We start from the raw sequence: 27,250 nt of genomic DNA on the forward strand, positions 1-27,250 counted from the left end.
AGAGCCGTCTATATGTATATGAAACTTGACATTTTTATCACACATTGCCAGCTTTCACTTCACAGTTCTATTATTATATCTTCTGAAATCCATATATGTGGTTATAATGCTGTTAAGCTACAGATATCTTGTAATATTGTTTCTATTCGGGTTATTTCCACTTTATTTATTGTTACTTTCCCCCCTTAAGACACATTTGTGTCCCATTAACTTTATGTCCGAAACATTTGGTAATGTTAGAAACTCTTTCTCTATAACCTACATGTTTTTAGGTCTATTGGGAGTACTGTGATGTATGCACAGGCTGAAATTGAGATGTTTGTGTATTACATTTTTTTTCTCTACCTTTACCAATCTAAGTTCAATAGATAAAATAAAACATTAAATTAATCGTTATTAGCCTGAAATATCCAAAGATCAATATTTCTTTGTTAATTATATGAATTTTAAATATTATTCTAAAGTCTACTAAATGTACACTATCTAGTTTGGTAACAATAGAAATGTCTCTTTAATTACAGAGCTAATTAATATGTGTATATCTGCGCTAGTAGCAACCTTTGCCCGATAAGATAAGACTGTGGGATACAAAAGAGTACAGTAGTCTGACAGATGAGGTAAAACACTCCTGATGAAGCCGTAAAGCGGCGAAACGCGTTGAGTGGTAATCACCTGAATCCAAGAAGCTGAGAGATGTGTTGTTCTGCAGTGGAGGAACATCCGGGAACCATGCGACGACTCGACTACGAGACGCCAGCATCCATGTGAGGAGAGGCGGCGAGAGTGAGACACCTGCTCTCCCACAGAGATCACCGTTTTACCTGTTAAACCTTTAAAGCATGTGACACCTTGTACTCAAACCGTCAGGCTACATTGGAGATATTTGCCACTGTTTTGGAGATCATGTGAGTAGTACCAGTAACCCTAGATCACATTCTACACTATATTCTGCCTTATTTTCTGTTCGCTTTCGGTCACCATTTGCGCTCTCCCCTGATGTGGATGAAAAGACGTTTTTGAAGATTTGGTGGAACATTTCGTGGGAGGGTTTGAGCAGCAACCAGTGCTTAGGTATTTATTTACTAGTCCTTTTTTAACGCACTATCCATCACTATTCACTAGAATTATATTGGCTGTCACATATTGTTTGTTTAAAAATGTAACACTGTTTTGCACTTATATATGCACCTATAGAATAGGTCTTAGTGTCTGAGGACACAGCATTCATTATACTTTAAATAAAAGTAGTTTGAGTGCGGAGCGCTATTTTGAAACACTTGCTTTTAGACACTGGAAGAGCCAAGATAAATGCGCTCGGTTTTGAATTCTTCAAAATCCACGGGGACGGATCCGGAAGAAAGCGCTCGGACGGAACCTGGCGGCGGATTCTGAGCAAGGTAATTGGATGCTGCACACCGTAAGTAAATCATCTTAAAGATACAGTTACCGGTGCTCCCGGTCCAGAGAAAACCTGTGGGATAATCCAAATGAATATGGAGGGATAAGTGCCCAACCCGCCTGCGGATTTCCTTGCACGGATCGGATTGTACCCCAAACCCAGCAGAACAGATTGGGACAGGTTCGCCCATCTCTGATTGCAGCCACTGTTTGGAGTTCCCAATCTGGTTCCATTTTGTTCTATAGGAAGGATGGAATTCCATTGGGACTGGCGAGAGTTGGAGGCGGCTGCGAGACTCTTTGCTGCCGATTCAGTCCTTTCATTTTTAGCCCTTAGAATTCAATGTTTCCAAACCGTGTTCTGTTGTCTAAACACTGCAACATTCATTTGGATAAATTAAAACTGAATAAAAGTGATGGGGATATAAAACATGGAGAAGAATGCTGTTTTGTCATTTAGCTCGTAAATGGGATTTTAAATGTATGTATGTATATCTTTATTTATATATATATAAAACGCCATCCAGGTACATAGCGCTTTACAATACACGTGACATAATATTATAACACAGTGGAAATAAGCGCTTCAGACAAAATAATAGGAAAAGGAGTCGCTGCCCCGAAGAGCTTACAATCTATGTGGGGAGAATTTACAGAGACAGGAGGAGGGAGGTCTGGTAAGTGCGTCTGCCAGGGGCCAAGGTCAGTGCGTCCGAGATGTGTAGTAATGACATATTCTTCAACCAGTCTCTAATTTGTAAAAAAAAATACAATAAAAAAAAAGTCTGATATTTTTCTTTTTGGTTAATGTTGGCATATACTGCATAACGTCATTTCTTTAAGTGAAACAGATATTTAGGATATGAAAGGATATTTGCCTTATTTGTCAGTGGGAAACAGGTTTGGTATCATATCCATCAATCAATACAGATCCCTAGGTTGTGAGATAAAATGTGGATTCCAGGATTGCAGGAATATATGTGTCTATATACTAAAGGCTTCTGCTTTTACGCAGGTTTTGCATAGAAAAGGATTTCCATTGGAAGCCGAGTTATTTCATTTGTGAAATCTGGTGCAATTCTTTACAATTCTGTTTTGCCCCAGCCAGCCTTTAGTAACTAACCCCATAATATCCAAATCTTAGACAAAAGCCACATATAACTATTCAACATTTGTAGCGCTTTTCAGCATGTACTGTAAGAAACTCCGGGATCTATGGGAGACATTTACATGAAATAATGCAATATGCTTAGCAACTTTGAAACCTTTGTTGCGTGTGTCCTACACGGGGTTAATGCGAAGGTTTAAGGTTACAGGGGTATATTTAACATAATTGGAATTATGCCTCAAAGTCACGTGGTCGCAAAACCAGAGAAAACAAACACTGCCAGATGCACTAAAGGAAAAAATCCCTTTGCTATTAGTAAAATATATTTTTAATAAGACTAGCTTAGACTTTCATTCATAATCTTAACCATGTGATCTTGGTATTATGGCAACGGTACAGCATAACAGGGGCAACAAAGGGTATTTTAATAATTGGAAAAAGGATCTGTGTGCCTTGTGTGCACCAGCGTGAGATTTCGGGGGAATGTCAATCAGGGAAGTTACAGAACGGAAATATTATACTGGGATGTATCACATTTGGAGTGTTTCACCGGCTGTATTGCTCCCCTCACACACAATTTGCTTTGAATCAGTGAACCTAATTTAAATCTCAATGTTAGCTCCTATTAGGTCTACATGTCTAAGGCTTTCTTGCACTTGCACAATCTAATGCACAGTTGTCCGGATGTTTGGGGAGCGCAGGTGGATGCAAAATAGAAAAAACATACAAAATATAGTGCAATATGTTTAAACAGTAATGTGGTCTTTTGAGCTTGAAATCCTGTGAAGTGTGTACTCACAAATTCCTCATTCTTTACAAGCGTATCCAAAACAGTGGCAACTATACGCGTTTCACCGGAACTACCGGCTTCCTCCTGAGGAAACCGGTAGTTCCGGTGAAACGCGTAGAGGGGTATCCGACCTGTTGATGTAGGACGCAGAACGCCGCGCTACCTATCCGCCCACACGAGATCCAGGCGGGAGATTCGATACGGTAGTACGGGACATGAAAGAACAACACGAGCTGAGCAGAGGACGGCAGAGAGAACGCGGATACACGCTGACCAGTCGCGTTTCACTAATTGTTCCAAATGCAATTTTACTTTTGACACCGGTTGCATTCTTATCGTTATCTATAGATAAAAATGTTATGCAAGTACACTCTACGTTGGGCTTTTTACTTTATTGATGAAGGTGACCAGACCTTATGGGCTAAAGAAACATCTGAGGCATACAACATAAAGATACAACGCTGCCAGTTTTGGATACGCTTGTAATGAATGAGGAATTTGTGAGTACACACTTCACAGGATTCCAGGATCAACAGACCACATTACTGTTTAAACATATTGCACTATATTTTATATGTTTTTTCTATTTTGCATCCACCTGCGCTCCCCAAACATCCGGACAACTGTTTACGTGGGATTGGGAAAAAAACTATCCAGAAAGGGTTTGAGCTGCGAAGTATTTTTTTAAAATTTATATATCACTGAATTTTGTATAATATATTCACAATCCATTTTTGGATTTTATATTCACTTGTAAATATCACGGGATATTTCTCTTATTATAAGAGAGTATTTGACCTAAGCGCCTGTTGTGGATAACACATGCTTTGCACAATCTAACGTACAGCATGGAATACATTGCCACGCTATATATAACTTTGACAACATCTTTAACATACAAATAAGTGCAGTCTCAGAGAATGATAGTTTAGGGAGTTAGTTTAGCGCCTACAATTACGCTGCGCTAACGCCTTAAGCCAGGGGGGCTCAACTCCAGTCCTCAAGACCCCCCCAACAGGTCAGGCTATAATGATATCCCAGCTTCAACACAGGTGGTTCAATCAGAGCCTCATTCGAAGACTGCACTACCCGTGCTGAAGCAGGGATATTTTGAAAACCTGTTGGAGGGTAGTTGAGAACCCCCACTTTAAGCTATTATTCTCCTTAAGTAGTTGCAGCGCTGCAAATTGTGTATGAAGCCCCTATTCCTGGACAGTAAGAATTTACATAAATTGCATAACTATGGCGGGATGCTGTTGCATTGCAGTATGGGAGTTACCGTTTGCAGGGGAATACCACGACGACACTACATCTGTAATGGGCATGTGGCACATTTTTACATTGTCCGTCTAATAACCCCAAATGCATAAGTGCGGTATGCTTTATAGGCCGGCTGTAAGAGGTGCCTTTTAAAGATTAAGAAGCAGGAGCAGTGATAAATATATAGATCTTAGAAAGAAATGCTGTAACCATTCCCTGGCGCCATAGTTTCATTTCCACATCCAATAAAAAATCCGTCGGCTTCCTCACGGGTCTCTGGAGATAAAGTATGCCGGTGTAGGGGTTAAGCTTTCTAGTGCTGAAGTAGTTTTCTTCATTCCCCTTCTTGATGTCCAGGACGATGTTGTCTCCTGCATATGCAGGCGACGGGGAAATCCGGAAAATTTGTGCGGGGACCACGACACCAGTTGGAAAATTCAACCGATGGTAGGAGATTCGTACAGGGGTATTTTGGCAATCCTGGTAATTAAAGCAAGTGATTCTTTCACATCTCCTGTAAAAATAATAATAATAATTAAATAATTAAAAAGAATACCTGTAAGTAATACGAATAGTTATATGTGTGTGTATATATATATATATATATATATATATATTTATATTTATATTTGTATTTATTTATGCATATATAGTAACAGGTGTAGTTGCACTCCACTGAGTATGTTTTCCAACCTGGGTGCATTAAGTGCGAAGAGATCTAGAATACAGGTAAATGATAGCAGGCGTGTGAAAAACTTGGACAGGCCAACATCTTGGCTCTCCCAGGAGCCTTTCTCAAGACAACCAAAAGACTAGGAAACATAACTGTAAATACCCTTCCCCCTGTCACTGCACACACCAAAAAGGGCGGGCAGATAGGCAACCTGTCACTCACCATCGTTGTTGCACGGCAACGGTAATCAACAGCAGCCTGCAGGGATCGGCGGCGCGTCCCTGGCAACCAGACTAATAGTCTGTATTCCAATACATGCGCACCCAGCGAACGTCCATACTCAACATAAGGAAACAATAGATTCAAAAATAATAAGCAAGCGTCTTCATTGTTTGGCCAGCATGAGAGGCAGAGAAAATCAAGGACCGTGAGCGGGGAAACAATGAAGGCCTCTGGTTATTATTGGTGTTCAAGAATGTATTTTTTTTTTTTTTTTAATGCTTTTCATTTGTTTGTTTCCACAAGTGGAGTATCTGCTATCATTTACCTATATGTATATGTATGAAATCCCCCCTGTAAAGGGTTACTAGTATGGTTAGTGTGTACCTGGTCCCACCCTGTGTTGTCATGGGATCAAGACATCACAGAGACTATATAAGGGAGGGGAAAGTTTGAGAAGGTTAGGTTCCAGGAGGACAAGAGGAGAGGAGCGTTGGGGAGAGTAGATAAGTAATGTTTATAAAGTAATAGCACAGAGCAGGCCTCCTATCAGCTCTAACCATGAATCTGCACTAATACTCCACATCAGTCTGTATGGAAGTGGCAGTTCCCAAACAGGCTAAAGGTATCGGGTCATGTACGAAAGACCCACCAGGACTCCCGTAGGGGCCTAGAGAAATCGGATTAATGCCGATGATGTCCCGAAGCAACAAGGGGGCCGAATCCCACATCTACGCATGGCAACTATGGGAAAAGTAGCTCCATTCGAGTGCTAAGAGTGGGCACTAATGGAAGAGCCATACTCATGTTTGTCTGATATAAAAATACAGTGCAACATTGTCACAATGTGTATGAGCGGTCCCTGTGCTTGGGGACACGAATAAATGACAACAGTACTACAAAACTTCCTGGGGCCCATTTTCATACAACTTTGCTTCCTCCTCGCCCGCCCGCCTGAGTAATCTCCCTAGAAGCTGGGCACAGAGGGACATATTAAGAATTCTTACATCTTATGGCCCATTCATGGCACAGAGCGATATGGCTCATTAATATTAATAGGTAATAAGGTGCCCTACGGCTTAGTACTGCGTAGTACAGCTGGGTTTGCATGTGGCATGAATGAAGTGGATCCTTTCTCGCACTGTTAGAGCTTGCGTTAGAAACACTCGGGGCCCATACAGATGTAACGAGACTTTCTGTCCCCAGCGCTGCGGATGAAAAAAATCAAAAGTTTTCGGCGCTGTGTTATTCCTTCCGGAGCACAACGAAGACGGTAAGCTTTAGTATATCTGTATTTACTGAGCAGTGATGAGCCACAACACATCTTCTGACTTTGGAAGATACTTTACGACCCATTCACCAACTCACACCCTCCGTGGAGTCGCTGTTCCGTTGTAGCGGCTTCATCAGGTTCCATAATGTTGGAAGCTGCTGTCCTACTGAATAGTTACAAAAAGCCAATCTGATCCTAGCCAAGTCACACAGAGAAACTTACATGTTTGAAACTCTCCGGAAGTTCTCAGGACAATTAAACGCCAGGCACTTGAAGGTACCTTGAATGTTGTAGCAGTCCTCGGACGATGAACAGTTGTGTGTTCCTACTTCACATTCATCAATATCTTTATAATAAATAAAAAAATAAGAGTTTTAATGCTCAAATACCCAGTTTGGACGTATCAATCATTTTGGGCTTTAGAGCTTTAAAAAATAAGTCATTGATTATTATTTATTTACATTTGTGACTCCCCTAGTGCAGAACTCGTGTTCCGCCCCAGGTTGTTCACCTCTGACATACAGTAGCAGCATATTAGGGAGCTTAACATACTGTAACCAGACAGGTCATTGCAGTTACCTATGACCCATGAGGTTACTGTTCCTGATTGGCTTAGAAACAGGAAACGGTCCATTGGCCATCTTGGCAAATAATTACATGTCTCCAGAACTATGCAGCGTCTTAGGGTAGGACTGACAAAGCAGCAATGCCCCCCCCCCCGCCCCATATCAAGTATTCTTTTTACCTTGTAAGAACCAACATTGAAAGTGATCCACCGCTCCCACCGCTCTCACTCTTCTCACCGATCCCACTGCCCTCACTGATCCCACTGCCCTCACTGATCCCACTGCCCTCACTGATCCCACTGCCCTCACTGATCCCACTGCCCTCCCTGATCCCACTGCCCTCACTGATCCCACTGCCCTCACTGATCCCACTGCCCTCACTGATCCCACTGCCCTTACTGATCCCACTGCCCTCACTGCCCTTACTGATCCCACTGCCCTTACTGATCCCTCTGCCCTCACTGATCTCACTGCCCTTACTGATCCCACTGCCCTCACTGCCCTTACTGATCCCACTGCCCTCACTGATCCCACTGCCCTCACTGATCCCTCTGCCCTCACTGATCCCTCTGCCCTCACTGATCCCACTGCCCTCCCTGATCCCACTGCCCTCCCTGATCCCACTGCCCTCCCTGATCCCACTGCCCTCCCTGATCCCACTGCCCTCCCTGATCCCACTGCCCTCATCTGATGACTTCCCGACTGCCACAATGTTACACTTTGTGTTTACTGTTGAAAGTGCTTGCAAGGAAAAATAAAGATGGCTGCTGTGTCACCGGATCAGAAGCTACGATGTCTTTTTACGAGTGATGTCACGGATTTATATTGGCCACCAGAGGGAGGCTGAACCGCAGTGGCCATATTTTCTTTCCCCCCTAGACAAAAATTATTGTAAAAGGAATTTCAACATCTTCTCTCTCTCTCTCTCTGTCTCGGTCTCTGTCTGTCTCTCGGTCTCTGTCTGTCTGTCTGTCTGTCTCTGTCTCTGTCTCTGTCTGTCTGTCTGTCTGTCTCTGTCTCTGTCTCTCTGTCTGTCTCTCTGTCTCTGTCTGTCTGTCTGTCTGTCTCTGTCTCTCTGTCTGTCTCTCTGTCTCTGTCTGTCTGTCTGTCTGTCTCTGTCTCTCTGTCTGTCTCTCGGTCTCTGTCTCTGTCTGTCTGTCTGTCTGTCTCTGTCTCTGTCTGTCTGTCTGTCTGTCTCTGTCTCTGTCTCTCTGTCTGTCTCTCTGTCTCTGTCTGTCTGTCTGTCTGTCTCTGTCTCTGTCTCTCTGTCTGTCTCTCTGTCTCTGTCTGTCTGTCTGTCTCTGTCTGTCTGTCTCTCTGTCTGTCTGTCTGTCTCTCTGTCTGTCTGTCTGTCTCTCTCTGTCTGTCTGTCTCTGTCTGTCTGTCTCTCTGTCTGTGTCTGTCTGTCTGTCTGTCTGTCTCTCTCTCTCTCTCTCTCTCTCTCTCTCTCTCTCTCTCTCTCTCTCTCTCTCTCTCTCTCTCTCTCTCTGTCTCTCTCTGTCTCTCTCACATGTAAATATATATAAAAAAAATGCCAAATTCACCAAGAACCTTTTGCCCCCTAAAATTACCTAAATGTTTGCTAACATAGGGTGTTAACCATTTTGCTGGGACCAGCAATGCATTGAAAAGCTATTGGAGTGTAAGCAAATGTCCACATGTGCTAAACCAGCGGAAGCAAAGAGGTATTCACTTCAATGTTTATGACACACTGCGTGTGGGACTTATTAAATCTCACAGACTAGTTAACATCCCAGCTGGAAGTTATTATCATGTGTTTGTGTCTGTTAGACCAGGGGCGCTCAACTCCAGCCCTATCCCTCTCCCCAACAGGTCAGGTTTTCAGGATATCCCAGCTTCAGCACAGGTGCCTCAATCAGAGGCTCTGTCGAAGACTGAGCCTCTGATTGAGCCATCTGTACTGAAGCAGGGACTGATTGAGCCACCTGTCCTGAAGCAAGGATATCCTGAAAACCTGACCTGGGGGAGGGGGGGAGCTTGAATACTAGAGTTGAGCACCCCTATGTTAGAATATATTATCCCTATGTAACCCCCTTTCCCTATGGGAAACCGCGGGCGATTACGTGTGCTGCTATTACCTGTGAGGCTCAAAGCCTCCGCTTCTGAGGGGCCTGGGGTACTATATTTCTCTCTCGCTCGGTGCAGCGCCTCCACCTATGAGGATCCCAGCGTAGGCGGGATTTGCTCCTCATAGGAAACAATATACTTAGCAATAATACTATCACAACCAATATATATATATATATATATATATATATATATATATATATATCGTCTTTACTGTGGTCCCACAATATAACTCCGACAATAATAAACACAGGTCACACAATACAGTAATATAATAATAGAACCCCTGGGGTAGCTAGCCCCAAATACCCTGAGGGGGCTTGGGCACCTATACCCGGGTGTCCAACAAAGGTACCCTTCCCGGGGCAGCGCTACCCTCCCTTGGTCTGATGACGCACGTTGCGTACTTTCCTGGGTTCTCCACTACCCAGGTGCAGCTTGCGGAATTATGCTGAAGCAGGTCCCACGCAGCGGGGCCTCCGACAGCAATCCCCTCTCGTCTAAGGGTTCAGATCCTCCATGTGGTGCGAGCTCCAGCCGGAGTGTCTCGCACAAAGTCCTGAGTTCCGCTGTGGTCGCGCTACAGGGCCAGCCCTATGGCTATGGGCAGTCCCTACAATATCACTCTTTGTAGGGATCGGGGCCTAACTGGGGCCTAGGGGAAACGCACTGGCCTAGTCCAGGAGCTTACTTGCTTTTGCGACAGTACCTCTCCCTCTAGAGGCTCCTTGCTGACTAATTCCCGGGCTCTCCGTCCGCGGAGGATATCCTGCTCCAAATGGCTGCAGGCATCCCATTGGCTGGAACAGCCCGTGTGTACCGTTCTCCCCCTGCCCCCCCCCTCCCCCCCCCTCCCCCTGAGGATTAGAGTCCCGCTTCATTACATGCGGAGCCATCCGGAGACTGCCGCCGCAACTTTCTCCCGAGGCTTCTGGGAGTTGTAGTTCCACGATTCCCAAAATGGCCGCCGCAACTTACACTCAGGCTGCCGGAGGAGCGGAGCAGTTCCCCCTCACGCCGGTGGTAAGGAAGGGGGACCCTGCTACATCTACCATTGCAACTGCCATTTCTATGTACTATTTTGCCTTAGTGATGTTTTGTATTTGTTCCAATGCGGGGGGCTATTTATCAAAGTTTCCCAGCAGCAAAATTGGGGCAAAATATTGTGCAAAATACCAACCATACTTATAACTGGATGAAAGATCCCATACAAAGGAATTGATTTACATTTGATGGCACTAACAATCTTTCTACTCTAGGTAAAGCAGCATTATTTTTTCTTATATCTAATGTAGTTTGTCATCACAATATCATGGTTTTTTTTTTTCTTCCAACTTATTTTTTATTGACAATTTTCAATTAGGATACAGAAGAGCAAATAAGAGCATTAAGGATGTCATACATCAAAAACCGGGACACACACAGTCCGGACCCACAGATTCATATATAACAAATAGCCAAATTGTTGGGGTCCTCCTTGACAGCCCACAATAATTCTATAGCTAAATAATAATGGACACAACATAATTGAAAACACAAAACAAGGGAAAAAGAGGGGGAGGCAGGGGGTAGTAACATCATTTGTAAAGGTCTAAGGTTATTTATCTTGTATGCAACAAGTCACATCTATTGTTCACAGAGAATATTTATATGGAATATTTATTACTCTCTCTCATTTTGGTAATGACTCTGTGTCAGACCAGCCCAGGAGGATACATATTATGTATTTGAATCAATCTGGTGCTTCAGGGGTTAATGTAGCTACAGTTTGATTTAAAAAATACAATATATTGGGTTTATGATCGGTCAAGATTTTTCCGTGGTCTGTGCAGATCAGGACTTAATTGGTGGGGGCTATCACTAAAAGTTACATGTATCGTTTAGAAGGCTATAAACAACAACCAGATACTAGACTGTCAGCCTCAAAGAAAACTAAACATTATTGAATGATCACTTCTGCATCGCAGAGAGAGGTGACACACAGGTCACTGCTTAGTTGGAGGACTTTAATAAAAATTAGAATATCATGTGACGTTATCTACTCTGCATAATAACAGGTACATATTTGTAATTGTATCAATAAGACAAATTTAAACACTATGTGGGTTAGAAGTGCCAAGGACAGATATCCAAATGTCTCTCAAATTTAGGTGCAAGCCAGTCAGAATTAGTCTTATGTGTGTCATAATCGCCTGAATTTATTGATATGACTCACATGTGTCTAAGTATCAGAGAAAGGAAGTTATAAGTGCGTTTATATATTGTGGCAAATATTTCAATGTATTTTTTTAGAAGTTTTTCTCTCTCTGTCGTAAAACCATCAACCTAGCAGCTGATTTATGGCAGGGTGGGCTTATGTGGTTCTCCATGGGAAAATAATGCTATATAGGTCTTGCCCTGGAGTTATGAAATCTGAATTCAACAGAGGTGTGTTGGGACCAAACACGTGAATTTTCATATTTCTACACCTTTGACCTCTCTGGGGGAAAACCTATGGCATATGGTAGTGTACTGTATAGGGACTTTTGTTTTATCCTGTTATTTTAAAAAACTGATCTGCATTTACACACACACACATATATATATATATATATATATATATATTGTGACAAACGGCTTACTCCGGGGCTCCGCCGTCTGTCCGGGACTGTTAGAACACGGTCTTTTAGGGTAGGTTAAATGATGAGACGTCACGTACTGTTCCTTTAAACAGGCTATGCCTGGTTTATTCAGTCCCAGGCACTGAGACTGCCACAGTTTAAACAGAAAACAAAGCCAAACAAAAAGCTGCTCGTCTGAGCGATAACTTAAACTTAGATGTCCCTGACTCAGAGTTGGAAGTGGCTTGTCCACTTCCACCAACAAAATAAGTACCTTTGCAGTCTTTAGACAAACTAACAGAATGAATGAAGCGATTTGGGAAAGAGGCTTTCTCACCCCTCTGCAGTTCAGCAGCCTTCCAGGCTCTTGGGCGGGGCCCAGAGGAAACAGGAAACAGGTCTTATATACCTGAACTCTAATCAGCATGACAGGTGACAGAAAACAGGCAGCAGACAAACTGTGGAATGGAGTGCCTGTACCACGAGGCTGCCCTGTTCAGCTTAGACAGGACAGAAACTGTTCAGTATCCTGGGAGCCCTGTATATGGAGTTTATTACCAACCCCTGGTTTCTGTCACATATCCTCCCCCCCAGCTCAGACCTCGAGGGGTGAGCGACCATGGATATTAGGGAGTGCATCCTTGACAACCCGTCGGCATTGCCATGTTTGTGCCCCGACCTGTGTTCCACAGAAAATTTAAAGGGCTGTAGGCTTAGGAACCACCTGGTCACCCTAGCGTTCTTCTCCCTATTTTGACACATCCAGGTAAGGGGTGCATGATCTGTGACCAATCGGAACTTTCTCCCCAACAGATAATACTTGAGTGTCTCTACAGCCCACTTTATTGCGAGACACTCTTTCTCGACTATGGAGTAATTTTTCTCCTGGGGATTTAGTTTCCTACTTAAATAAAGGATGGGGTGCTCCTCCCCTTGAGACTCCTGGGAGAGTACCGCCCCCAGCCCTACCTCAGATGCGTCGGTTTGGACTACGAACTCTTTGGAGAAGTCAGGTGTGACCAACACTGGTTGGGCACAGAGAGCTTCTTTCAGGCTTCTAAAGGCCTGTTCGGCTTCGGGGGACCACTTTACCATTAGAGGTCCTCTTGCTTTTGTGAGGTCGGTTAGTGGGGTTGCCTTAGTTGCAAAATTGGGAATAAACCTCCTATAGTAGCCAATTAACCCCAAAAAGGTCCTTACTTGTTTTTTTGTGACTGGCCTTGGCCAATTTTGTATCGCCTCTACTTTGAGTGTTTGTGGTTTGAGTAACCCTCTACCAATAGAATACCCCAGATACTTGGCCTCCTCCAGACCAATAGTGCATTTAGCGGGGTTAGCAGTTAGTCCAGCAGACCGAACTGCGTCGAGCACAGCTTGGACCTTTGGAAGGTGGGACTGCCAATCTTCACTATGGATTACCACATCATCCAGGTAGGCGGCAGCGTACCGAACATGTGGTTTTAAAATTTTATCCATCATTCTTTGGAATGTGGCGGGAGCTCCATGTAAGCCAAAAGGCAGCACCTTATATTGAAAGAGGCCGTCTGGGGTTGAGAAGGCTGTTTTTTCTTTTGCCCTTTCTGTGAGGGGAACCTGCCAGTACCCTTTTGTTAGGTCTAGGGTTGTGAGATATCGGGCTTTGCCCAGTCTCTCTACAAGTTCATCCACCCTGGGCATAGGATAAGTATCAAATTTTGACACCGCGTTTAGTTTCCGGTAGTCATTACAAAACCTTGTTGTACCGTCTGGCTTTGGGACTAAAACTATAGGGCTGTTCCACCCACTTTGGGATTCCTCAATTACGCCTAGTTTTAGCATTTTTTTAACCTCTAAACTTATAGCCTCTCTCTTGGCCTCTGGGATTCGGTACGGTTTAAGGTTAACTCGGACCCCCGGTTCAGAGACTATGTCATGTTTAATTACGTTAGTTTTACCTGGCTGTGTAGAGAAGATTTCTTTGTTCCTTCTCACTAAACTCTGGACCTCTCGTTTCTGATGCACGGACAGTGTTTCAGCTATGCTAACCTCTGGGTCAGTTTCTTGATTCTCTGACGGACCTGGGGGTACTAGGGTTAACAAGACCTCTCTATCTTTCCAGGGCTTGAGTAGGTTTATATGGTAAATTTGCTCAGGTTTCCTCCTACCTGGCTGCCTTACCCTATAATTTACTTCTCCCACTCTTTCCAAGACCTCATATGGCCCATGCCATTTAGCAAGGAATTTACTCTCCACGGTGGGAACCAGAACTAGTACCCTATCACCTGGAAAAAAAATTCTGACCCTAGCACCCTTATTATACGTATTCCTTTGTGCTTCTTGAGCTTTCTCCATGTGTTCCCTCACTATGGGTAGGACTGCAGCAATGCGGTCCTGCATTTGGGCAACATGCTCTATTACACTTCTGTAAGGGGTAACCTCGTGTTCCCAAGTTTCTTTGGCTATATCCAGTAAGCCCCTTGGATGTCGGCCATACAATAGTTCAAACGGGGAGAAGCCTGTGGATGACTGGGGAACTTCCCTAATGGCAAATAACAGGTATGGTAACAAACAGTCCCAGTTTTTCCCATCCTTATCGACCGCCCGGCGTAACATGCTCTTTAAGGTTTTATTGAACCTTTCCACTAAACCATCTGTTTGTGGATGATAGACTGAGGTTCTGAGATGCTTGATTTTTAGGAGTTTACATAGCTCTTTTGTTACTTGGGACATAAATGGTGTTCCCTGGTCAGATAAGATCTCTTTAGGAATTCCGACCCGGGAAAACAGAAGTACTAACTCTTTTGCTATGTTTTTAGCAGAGGTGCTACGTAGGGGAACTGCCTCCGGATATCGGGTAGCATAATCTAATATTACCAATATATGCTGATGTCCCCTAGCAGACTTTATTAGGGGTCCTACTAGATCCATAGCAATCCGGTCAAATGGTACCTCTATTATGGGAAGGGGTACCAATGGGCTGCGGTATGCTTTGAACGGGGCGGTGATCTGACATTCTGGGCATGAGGAACAATAGTTTGTAATTTCTGCCAGAACCCCAGGCCAATAAAAGCTTCGGAGAACCTTTTCTTTTGTCTTTTCCACCCCTAGGTGTCCCCCCAATGGATGACTATGTGCGAGGTGTAATACTACGTTACGGAATGTCCGTGGTACCAACAATTGTTTAGTTGTAACTGATTTTCTTTTATCAACCCGATATACTAGGTCGTTCTCTACCTCGAAGTAGGGGTAAGCAAGTGACCTATCTGGTTGGCCATGAGTACTATTCTGGTCCCGTATATTTCCCCTTGCTACCGCTAATGTGGGGTCCTCCCACTGGGCCTTCTTAAAACTCCCAGGACTGACCTCTAGGTCAGCGAGGGTCTTATCCTGTACTGGGGTGGTAAGTGCCTGATCAACATCTTGATTTGGGGTATTCCCTACCAAAGTAGTGATGGGGAAGGGAATTTCACAGCACTCCTCCTTTTCCCCCTTCTTATTTGGGCCCTCGTCAACCTCCATTTCTGAAAAAGGGAAAGGATTTGTTTCTTCTAACACTTCGTTATGGTCTGCTATTGAACTCTGGGCGCTATTCTGAGCTGGGGACCACATTTTTAGAAAATGGGGAAAGTCGGTCCCTATTAACACATCATGTGCCAGTTTGGGTACAACACCCACCTTGAAATCTAAAGAACCAAATTCTGTTTCAAAAAAAACATCAACAGTGGAATATTCATGATTATCCCCATGTATACAACAAATTGCCACTCTTTGTGAACTGTTTACCTGTTTCTTCTTAATGGGCAATAGGTATTCGGACACTAGTGTGACCATACTCCCAGAGTCAAGAAGTGCCCGAACCCTCTTACCATTAACCTTTACAAATGCCCACAGATGGTTATTCAAGGGGTCCTCTGGGCTAGGGCCCATACATTGGGACAACAGCGAATAAGGTTCCACGCTGTTGCATTGCATGGGCTCCTCATTTAGTGGGCAGATTTTTGCTGTGTGGCCCCTCTCATGACAATTTACACATTTAGGTACATAGTCTGTGTCCCACTTAGAGCCTTTTCCCGGCTCCCCATGTTGGCTATTGCCCTTAGTGTGCGAACCACTGTTGCTGGTGCTGCGTGAAGGTGGTCGCCGCTCTTCAGCTCCCCTTAACCCCGGTACCCTTTTACCGTCTCTGGAAGAGTCCTGGAACCTCGGGTAGTGGGGTTGCTCCACGACTGTGGGTTGCGGGTGCTCTCCTGCTGCATTGTACCTTTCTACGAGGGCCACAAGCTCATCCGCATTGTGGGGGTCACTCCGACTGACCCAATGGCGTAAGGCAGAGGGAAGTTTCCTCAAGAACTGGTCCATGACCAACCGTTCCACGATGTGGCTTGCTGAGTTGATCTCGGGTTGTAGCCACTTCCGGGCGAGGTGGATGAGGTCATACATCTGGCTTCGGGTGGCTTTATCCATCGTGAAGGACCATGCGTGAAACCTTTGGGCGCGAACAGCCGTGGTTACGCCGAGGCGGGCGAGGATCTCGAACTTCAATTTGGCATAGACGTTAGCTTCGGCTGGCTCTAGATCAAAGTAAGCCTTCTGGGGTTCGCCGCTTAGGAAGGGTGCGATTAGACCAGCCCACTCAGCTTCTGGCCATCCCTCTCTCTGTGCCTTGCGTTCAAACGTGAGAAGATAGGCTTCCACATCATCCGAGGGTCCCATCTTCTGAAGGTAGTGGCTTGCCCTGGTCATTTTCGGAACTGGGGCTGCCGCTGCCAGTGGAAGGTTACTGATAGTCTCCCTCAGGATCTCGAGTTCCTGCTGTAAGCCCTGAGCGAACCGCTGTTGCTCCTCTTTCAGCAAGCGGTTTGTCTCTTGCTGGTTTGCATTCGCCTGTTGCAGGGCTTCATTCGCGTCTCTCTGGACAGCGACATTGCGTACCAGCGCACTCACCACGTCTTCCATCTTGTTTGGAGAGAGAGAAAAAAAAAACCTTTTTTTTTTTTTTTTTTTCTTTAAAGTTCTTTAACCCCCAGACCTTTTAGTGTTCTGCCCGCATTCTCCACCATATGTGACAAACGGCTTACTCCGGGGCTCCGCCGTCTGTCCGGGACTGTTAGAACACGGTCTTTTAGGGTAGGTTAAATGATGAGACGTCACGTACTGTTCCTTTAAACAGGCTATGCCTGGTTTATTCAGTCCCAGGCACTGAGACTGCCACAGTTTAAACAGAAAACAAAGCCAAACAAAAAGCTGCTCGTCTGAGCGATAACTTAAACTTAGATGTCCCTGACTCAGAGTTGGAAGTGGCTTGTCCACTTCCACCAACAAAATAAGTACCTTTGCAGTCTTTAGACAAACTAACAGAATGAATGAAGCGATTTGGGAAAGAGGCTTTCTCACCCCTCTGCAGTTCAGCAGCCTTCCAGGCTCTTGGGCGGGGCCCAGAGGAAACAGGAAACAGGTCTTATATACCTGAACTCTAATCAGCATGACAGGTGACAGAAAACAGGCAGCAGACAAACTGTGGAATGGAGTGCCTGTACCACGAGGCTGCCCTGTTCAGCTTAGACAGGACAGAAACTGTTCAGTATCCTGGGAGCCCTGTATATGGAGTTTATTACCAACCCCTGGTTTCTGTCACAATATATATATATATATATATATATATATATATATATATATATATATATGTAGAAGAGTGACCTAAGCACAATTGGGACAAGGAAGAGAGAAAACACAAAAAGGGGGGATCATAGGGCAGTAAATCTATAAATGCATAAATATTAGGATGGTAAGATATATGCTTACACTGATCGGATAAGTAAGAGCCTGTAGTCCTCTCAGGGACTCACGAACGTAGCTGTAAGCTGCTTGTCTGCAAACTGCTGGATCATCCGAAGTTTTTCTTTACAGGTAATCAGCTGCAGATACTTCAGATGCTCCTCGTCTCAGGCACTCAAGTCGCACTATGGGAGAATCTCACAAGAGGGGGGGGGTGGGAGAAGGAGGGAGGGGGTGGGGGGGGGAGGAAATAATGGAAGGGAACAAGATAGTGTAAAACCTTTTTTAATCTAAAAGGACTATTAAAATTAGGTAATCAACTGAGACAATAACAGGCAGTAGAGAGTGTTTAGCGAGTCTCTCACACTCGTGTAGATTAGCCGGTTCCCAGTCCTCTCTGCAGTCTCTGCCACTTCCGTACCACGTGATCGAGCGTGGCGTGTGACGCTGCATGTGACGCGGCCCGGCTCTCGCGATATTACAGTCTGTCTATGCAGGGAATCAAATGCCGGAACTCCTCGTTCATTCAAACAGGCTCCTCGGCGTCTCTCCTTCACTGCTGCTAATCCAAGCTGGCCCTACGCGTTTCTCCCAGCGGGCTTCGTCAGGGGCTGCTAATACCTCACTAATCCCTACCAGGGTATTTATGTGTACCTCCCCGAAATCGATTGGCTCAAACTTAATTGACTTAATTGGTTTATTATTTCAACAGTGTCTAACAATTAAAGTCGCTGCATATAGCAGCTCCTAACACTGCCTCTGTAATCTTTTACTGAATGATCGTAAACAGGATTTTTAAACACACAAAGCATATATATTATATAAACCATGCAACACACTGGTGCCACACATATACATCTTTAAAAAATACACATGTAACTTAACGACACAATGCAGCATATTGGTGCTACATATATGCATATATATAAAGAAATACACATGTAACTTTAACAACACATACATTAAAATTGAAGCATATGGAATAATTTACTCCAACCAGGTAGTTTATGTGTAAACAGCTCATCGTATTACAAAAATTGATCTGAAGGATAGGGGATGATCATTATATACATTTGGTTATATTAATTATGTATCTAACATTTAACCTAGGGGTAATGATGTCATACAACTCATTTATGTCTGTGTTTCTGAGAGGCATCTGTTTTGGTCCAAGAATCATCCAAATGTAGTTGGATAAATAAACTATATACTTGTGTTCAAGGTGCCTTACAGATAATTTAAAGGATTGGAATATATTATGATTAGGTATTAATAGGATCCTATATCTGGATCGTATGGTGTAAGTGTTTGTCAAAAAGAGCTCAGATTTTTATACTCATAGTCCGTAACTTTGGGATATGTCCCAAATATCTGCAAATCAAATATTTTATTTGTCTATGTTATCTTTGTCTTTATGAGGGGATAGGGGAGGGAGGAGGGTTTTTTAGAGACAAGTAACTTTTCTTGTACTCTATTTTAGCTCTCCTGCCATTTATGGCACATGCGTGCATTTATACAAACTTATAAATAAAGTGACAATAATATCGTGTTCTCTATTCGATCACCCAATATTCATACAACTCATGATAAGCAAATATTATCATGATAGAGACCGACGAGGGTCCAATAGCTATAGAGGGGGCAACTATAGTTGGAAAGGGTACAGCAATAAATCAAATCAAAGACAAGAACACTGTCCAAAGGAGAGAGAGAGAGAAGAAGTTTTTGAGGAGGAGGTAAAACCATCCACTTCAACCTCCTCTTTTTTAGAGAGGAAACAGCAAAGAGAAAAACCAGGAGAGACTCAAAAGATCCAATCACAAGTGAGGGAAGAGAACAAATCACATACACCCCAAAAGCGGAAAATAGAAAGCCCACACCAAGAGGAACGAGAGGAGGGACAAAAGCCCGCCAAAAAACCAAACACATAGAGAGTGATATGAGAGGTATATTTAATCTAAGTGACATCATTTTGACCAAAGACCAAACTAATGTGCTACATAAAGGGCTAGCATTTGCACCCACAAACAAAATCAATACTTTCAATACATATATTGATTTGAGCAAATTTGCACGCAACCTTACTCTTAAAAAATATTTTCTCAAACAAAAGGTTACTCATGAAGTAACTAGAAATAATATCACCACATGTGAACGATTCGTACATTCGCCCTGTAGAAAGAATTCAATCTTCTACCCTAGCTATCTAAAGGGAGGACATATAGACACATTCACGAAGTTGGTACAAGAGGACATAGAAAAACTGGGTAAAGACAAAAAAATTAGAACAGTAAAAAATCTAACAAAGAAAGAACTAGAAGCAGTAAAAGAATTGTCGGATAGAAATGACATAGTCATTAAACCAGCTGACAAGGGGGGGGGTGGCAATCTTAAATAGGAGCTACTATGACAATGAATCTCATAGACTATTAGGTGATGTGGTCACGTATAAAATACTACCAAATAATCCCACTGACCAATTCAAAAGGGAGTTATTAGAACTATTAAATCAAGGTTATAAAGATGGAATCCTTGACAAAACAGAATGGGAATATTTGAACATTGAGTCCCCAAGGATTCCAATCTTTTACCACCTGCCAAAACTCCACAAAGATGCCACCAACCCCCCCGGACGTCCGATAGTTTCAGGAATAAAATCCCTCACTGCCAACCTTTCGGGATACATAGATATATTCCTCAAAAATTCAGTCAAAAAATTAAAGAGCTATGTTCAGGACAGTATTCAAGTACTCAATATAATCCAAGAAATAGTGTGGAGCGAGTCATACGTACTAGTTACGTGTGATGTCAGCTCTCTGTATACGGTCATAGACCACAAACAAGGGTGCCTTGCAGTAGAGGAAATCCTTACAGAAGGAAAGGAATTGGATCCACTGCAGATCAGATTCATAGTGGATTGTATAGCTCACATTCTTACCCACAACTATTTTTGGTACGACAATCAGTACTATCTACAAATTAGGGGTACTGCCATGGGTACCAGATTTGCTCCAAATTATGCCAACATCCTTATGGGAATGTGGGAAGACAAATACATCTGGTCTGGGCATGAGTATGGAGCAAATCTGGTATCCTGGCATAGATATATTGACGACATACTATTTATCTGGGACGGTAGCCTAGAGCTACTTGATAACTTTTTGTTACAATTAAATAACAATCCCTATAACCTTAAATTCACTAACAAGTTCAGTAAAGACCATATAGAATTTCTAGATTTGTCGATATATGTCCAAAATGGAGCACTAGAAACTAAGACCTATGTGAAAGAGGTGGACTGTCATAATTTTTTAATGGGAGATAGTGGCCATCTAGATAGATGGATAGATAACATACCTTTGGGTCAACTGCAAAGAGTGCGTAGGAATTGCACTCTGGAACACACTTATCATGAACAAGCCCATGAACTGATGGCTAAGTTCGTTGAAAGAAAATACAAAAAGGAGGTGGTAGACACAGCTTACCATAAAGTAACACAAATGGAAAGAAAAGAATTATTAACATATAATGCTACCAAGGAACAAGGCAGGAAAGGAGAGAAGGATAAGACCTCAATCCCATTTGTTACGAGATATAATGAATCTTCACACCACATTAGGAAAATATTCAATAAACATTGGAACATTCTTCATCAAGATCCAATGTTGCAACAAATATTGCCGAAAAATCCTGAAATTATTTTCACAAAGGCCCCAAACCTAAAGCAAAGACTGGCACCAAGTTGCCTAAAGAAAGAGTGTATCAAACCAATAAGTGTAGTTAATGGTTTTTTCAAATGCCAAACATGTAGAGGGTGTAAGATTAATCCGAACACACAAAAGTCTTTCAAAAAAATAAGATCACACGTAACACAAGAGGAGTTTGAAATAAAAGACTTTATTGACTGTAACTCCACCTACGTGATCTACATGTTACAATGTCCATGTGACAAACAATACATAGGGAGAACAACAAGGAAATTGAAGCTGAGGATAGCAGAGCACATAAAGAACATTGAGCGAGGGTTTATGCAGCACAGTGTGTCTAAACATTTCAAGGAACACCACGACCAAAATCCCAATGGGTTAAAAAATTTTGGAATTGATAAAATCCATCCCAATTGGAGGGGGGGGAACCAGGTCATCAAAATTTCTCGACAAGAAACGTTTTGGATTTATACCATGAAAACACTCGTTCCAAACGGTATGAATATTGATATAGACCTGGGATCTTTTTTAAAGGACTAACACACACCCCCACAACCTCTCTGTGTGCTCTGCTTCAGAAATATCTCACCCTGTGTATTATTGGACATTGAAAATAAGGTTTGGTTCTTTATTCCAAAACAATACCAACCTCTAGGTTGATAATTGGAGGCATATGTTATTATACTGAAAGTACTCAATAATGGCATTGTGAGTTCTAATTGATCTCGTGAAGAGGCATTGTGTGTATTATGCAATATTGTTGTAAATATGTGATATAAGATATACAATCTTTACTTATAATTAAGAAAGGGTGTTGAAGTTATTAGGTGGACAACATCCATTTGAATTCTCTAGAACCTGGTTTAAGTAATGTTATTTTATAGGGTAGACTATGTCTCTGGTTGGATAATCTTGCATTATGCTTTATTTAAACCATTCATGATGTAGATCCACCAAATAGTCTTGCATGGTGCAATATTTAACCATTCACGAAATTGACCCCCCAATATCCTCCATTTTTTCCATTCCTATAGACCACAGTTCCACTCAAATTGCAAACTTTAAGGTGACCGATATTTATAATGTCCAGTATTAATCAATATGATACTAACTCCCCTATATTTGTTTGAGTATCAATAGAGTACTTAGAGCTTACATACTGTGGGCCATGAATTATACATATATTCAATAATACTACTGAACAAGCTACATGTATATATAAATGGACATATGTATAGAGCAAAGACTCTACTTTAAATCTGTACTAAAGTTGGATGTCATAATAGAGAGATAATGAACATATGTCGTACGGATGTATTTGTAACCATTTAATATATTATGTCTGGATGTACGTTTTCTTATTATTTCACTATATAATTCACTATAGATTATAATTAATTACACACACTGTTATAATACCAACTGAGTATATGGAATACATTCGGATTTTATCACTAATTATAGACAACCAAGAGTTGTATGAATATTGGGTGATCGAATAAAGAACACGATATTATTGTCACTTTATTTATAAGTTTGTATAAATGCACGCATGTGCCATAAATGGCAGGAGAGCTAAAATAGAGTACAAGAAAAGTTACTTGTCTCTAAAAACCCCTCCTCCCTCCCCTATCCCCTCATAAAGACAAAGATAACATAGACAAATAAAATATTTGATTTGCAGATATTTGGGACATATCCCAAAGTTACGGACTATGAGTATAAAAATCTGAGCTCTTTTTGACAAACACTTACACCATACGATCCAGATATAGGATCCTATTAATACCTAATCATAATATATTCCAATCCTTTAAATTATCTGTAAGGCACCTTGAACACAAGTATATAGTTTATTTATCCAACTACATTTGGATGATTCTTGGACCAAAACAGATGCCTCTCAGAAACACAGACATAAATGAGTTGTATGACATCATTACCCCTAGGTTAAATGTTAGATACATAATTAATATAACCAAATGTATATAATGATCATCCCCTATCCTTCAGATCAATTTTTGTAATACGATGAGCTGTTTACACATAAACTACCTGGTTGGAGTAAATTATTCCATATGCTTCAATTTTAATGTATGTGTTGTTAAAGTTACATGTGTATTTCTTTATATATATGCATATATGTAGCACCAATATGCTGCATTGTGTCGTTAAGTTACATGTGTATTTTTTAAAGATGTATATGTGTGGCACCAGTGTGTTGCATGGTTTATATAATATATATGCTTTGTGTGTTTAAAAATCCTGTTTACGATCATTCAGTAAAAGATTACAGAGGCAGTGTTAGGAGCTGCTATATGCAGCGACTTTAATTGTTAGACACTGTTGAAATAATAAACCAATTAAGTCAATTAAGTTTGAGCCAATCGATTTCGGGGAGGTACACATAAATACCCTGGTAGGGATTAGTGAGGTATTAGCAGCCCCTGACGAAGCCCGCTGGGAGAAACGCGTAGGGCCAGCTTGGATTAGCAGCAGTGAAGGAGAGACGCCGAGGAGCCTGTTTGAATGAACGAGGAGTTCCGGCATTTGATTCCCTGCATAGACAGACTGTAATATCGCGAGAGCCGGGCCGCGTCACATGCAGCGTCACACGCCACGCTCGATCACGTGGTACGGAAGTGGCAGAGACTGCAGAGAGGACTGGGAACCGGCTAATCTACACGAGTGTGAGAGACTCGCTAAACACTCTCTACTGCCTGTTATTGTCTCACAGAATGTGAGTTGATTACCTAATTTTAATAGTCCTTTTAGATTAAAAAAGGTTTTACACTATCTTGTTCCCTTCCATTATTTCCTCCCCCCCCACCCCCTCCCTCCTTCTCCCACCCCCCCCTCTTGTGAGATTCTCCCATAGTGCGACTTGAGTGCCTGAGACGAGGAGCATCTGAAGTATCTGCAGCTGATTACCTGTAAAGAAAAACTTCGGATGATCCAGCAGTTTGCAGACAAGCAGCTTACAGCTACGTTCGTGAGTCCCTGAGAGGACTACAGGCTCTTACTTATCCGATCAGTGTAAGCATATATCTTACCATCCTAATATTTATGCATTTATAGATATACTGCCCTATGATCCCCCCTTTTTGTGTTTTCTCTCTTCCTTGTCCCAATTGCGCTTAGGTCACTCTTCTACAGATCTCCAAGGCGGCGATTGTGGAGCCGCAGACCTAAACTAGCTGCAGTGTGTAGGGTTAGAGGTGAACCAGGGTATGTACCCCATTCTTAACATTGGCTTTATATAGTGGTGTGTATATTTTCCCCCACAGGAACAAACGGTCTAGATTTGCGCTGTGTGTTTCTTCTACATATATATATATATATATATATATATATATATATATATATATATATATATATATAAAACAACCCTTTAATAAGTGATGCTTTGGGGCTCTGAATGAACTGTTGCACACTCTGGAGTATTTACATTTTCGGACACATTTTGCTACAACAGATTTTTGTGTGTTACGTGCATAGAGACCTCAGACCCTGGCAGTATATTCATTTACATATTTTGCATAATTTCTCGGGTGGTGGAAGCATTTGGTTGCAATTTAGTAAACGTTTAATATTAACTAATTGAAAGTACCTTGCGGAAGAGAAAGGTAAGTTGGCTAGAATAGCCATGCCTGATTGCGTATCTACGTCACGTGCTCACTTGTGTGCCGTCCGTGACAGATGGTATATGGGGAAGGATTGTGGGGAGATACTGTTAATTTGAGGGACCTTTGCGAAGGTGAAAAGCGGGCCAGCTTGCAAGCTATGTATTAACCCTTGTCCCGTATGCAGGTCACATGCTCACAGGTGTGCCGTACGTGACATCGTTCTTTTAAAACTAGTTTTGCAGTTGAAAGCTTGAGGAAGAAGGCTTTAAAGCTGAGGGGAAACAGTTTCAACATAGCAATACTGATTCTAGGCGAGGTTTTAATGTATTTTGAGATAATTTTCTCATGCTAAACTGTATATTACTGGTTCATCGTAATCCATATACACAGACACAAGTGTAATATGTTATAAGTGTTGCAGACACTTTTGGCGTCATCTCAAAGTTTGGTGACACCGATGGAAAAATAGCATCAAGGTCCTTTTCAGTTCAACTGCCATTGAAAATCAGTTTTTGGCCGAATGTATTAAATAACAAAACCAATATATCCCATATACAGATGTAGCACGACTTCCTGTTCTGTGCGCCACGGATAGTCTGAGCCCTGATCACGCTGCACGGGGTCCATGCTTCTCAATACGACCCCCCCCCACCGGGTTAATCCTTTGGTGCCCATTGCGGTCGCAGCACCGAAGACGTTAAGTCTGGCTACATCTGTACAGGATGAATAGCTCCCATTAATTGAATCCATTCGACAATACTACGTGCAAATGAGTGTCTTTATGGCTATTCACTAACATATTAAACAACCCCACCAGTTTGTATTTATTTACATTATTTTACGGCTATTTGCTCCTTTATATATAATTAGCTAATTAGCAGGCCGCACTGGTGCCTCCTTGTATTCCACAGGCAGGATATGCTTTCTATGCTCTGCACCAGGGGAGCGCAAACTTTTCCTGCTGCGCCCCCCTGTCTAGCTTGGCCCGGTAAGGCGCCCCCCCCCCTACCTTACATCCGTGTCAAATGACGCTGCAGGGTCATGTGTCATCATGTGACATGACCCCCGGTGTCATGTGACGTTACGTCACATGGCCCCGCTGCGTCATTTGCCATGGCGTCGCGTCACACAGCCGGCTGACACAAGGTAAGTGGAGTGTTGCAGGGGCCTCACGCAATCCCCCGGCATCAAATTAAATGCCTTGGGGAAGAGCGCTGGGCCTCTGCAACCCCCCAGAGCCCCCCAGTTGGCTCACCGCTGCTCTATACCTTAAATATAATGTATTAGATCCTGTGCGGAGAGTCACTGCTACTAAATTGGAAACAGGACTTGCATGATTCCCCTTCTTCAGAAGCAGGTACGTGCCTTATTGTGTTCCTTTTTAGCATTGTTACATTTTCTTGACCTTTTTTTTTGCATGAGACTCTCCTGTTCAGGTTCTTTGGCAATGATCTCGTAGGGATTATTGGGCCATCACCTGCCAGTGTACTGGCTATATGAGCCCTGTATGATCCTCTCTGACCTCTCTAGAGCTTGTGCATGGCTAGACTGATACTGTAATTACAGTGAGGAGGCGACACGAGTTAATGGAGCCTGATTTTTAAGAAACGTTTTGTCCTAACCCCAATCCGGCAAGGTCTCAGGGGTGTCCCCTCATCTTGATAAAGGCCGCATGTAGCAACTGAAAAGTTGGTTTTCTTTAGCTTCATTAAGTTGTTTTGCAAGACGGCAGTGCCCTCCTCTACATTCTTGACTGCATATTCCTTTATGGGCCCGCACAAAAAGGCCCCTTTGAGCAGGAGCACTGGCATTTTTTCTGATCGTATTACCCTATGGTAGGTGTGCCTGGGGAACCCTCATTTTGTGTACCTGCTGGGCCTTGAACCCTGGTCCTTTTCCTTCCCAGTTTGGAGTTCTCCCGGGTCTGCTACCGGGGCGACAATTTCGCTGCTGCTGTTCTCTGCAGAGAACTTTCTAAAGGTTGGCTGATTGCCTTATCACCCACACCTGTTACTTAGTATCAGCCAGGCCTTAATACGACCTCCTATTCCTGCTTCCTGTTTATTGTGGTTCCCTCAGTAAGCTCGCTGCCTCATTGTGTCATGTACTGTTGCTGTGTACCAGACTCTATTCGGATCTTATTACATTGCTTCTCTGGGAGAGAAGAGTGAAAGTGCAGAGCACTACC

At 42.8% G+C, this 27,250-nt stretch overlaps 1 protein-coding gene across 2 annotated transcripts in view; it reads right to left on the reverse strand.

Annotated features, from left to right (window-relative positions):
* Nucleotides 1-3,884: 3,884 nt before the first annotated feature.
* Nucleotides 3,885-27,250, reverse strand: part of FBLN2 (fibulin 2) — a 108,324-nt gene continuing 84,958 nt past the window's right edge. For both annotated transcript variants that reach the window (XM_075574051.1, XM_075574050.1), the window contains 2 exons: nt 6,944-7,067; nt 3,885-5,070 (listed from right to left, as the gene is read on the reverse strand). In XM_075574051.1, the coding sequence (XP_075430166.1) occupies nt 4,713-5,070; nt 6,944-7,067 (482 nt within the window). In that variant the 3' untranslated portion in view covers nt 3,885-4,712. The remainder of the gene's footprint in view (nt 5,071-6,943; nt 7,068-27,250) is intronic.

The sequence above is a fragment of the Ascaphus truei genome, chromosome 17, assembly GCF_040206685.1.
Source record: "Ascaphus truei isolate aAscTru1 chromosome 17, aAscTru1.hap1, whole genome shotgun sequence".
NCBI classification, from domain to species: Eukaryota; Metazoa; Chordata; class Amphibia; order Anura; family Ascaphidae; genus Ascaphus; species Ascaphus truei.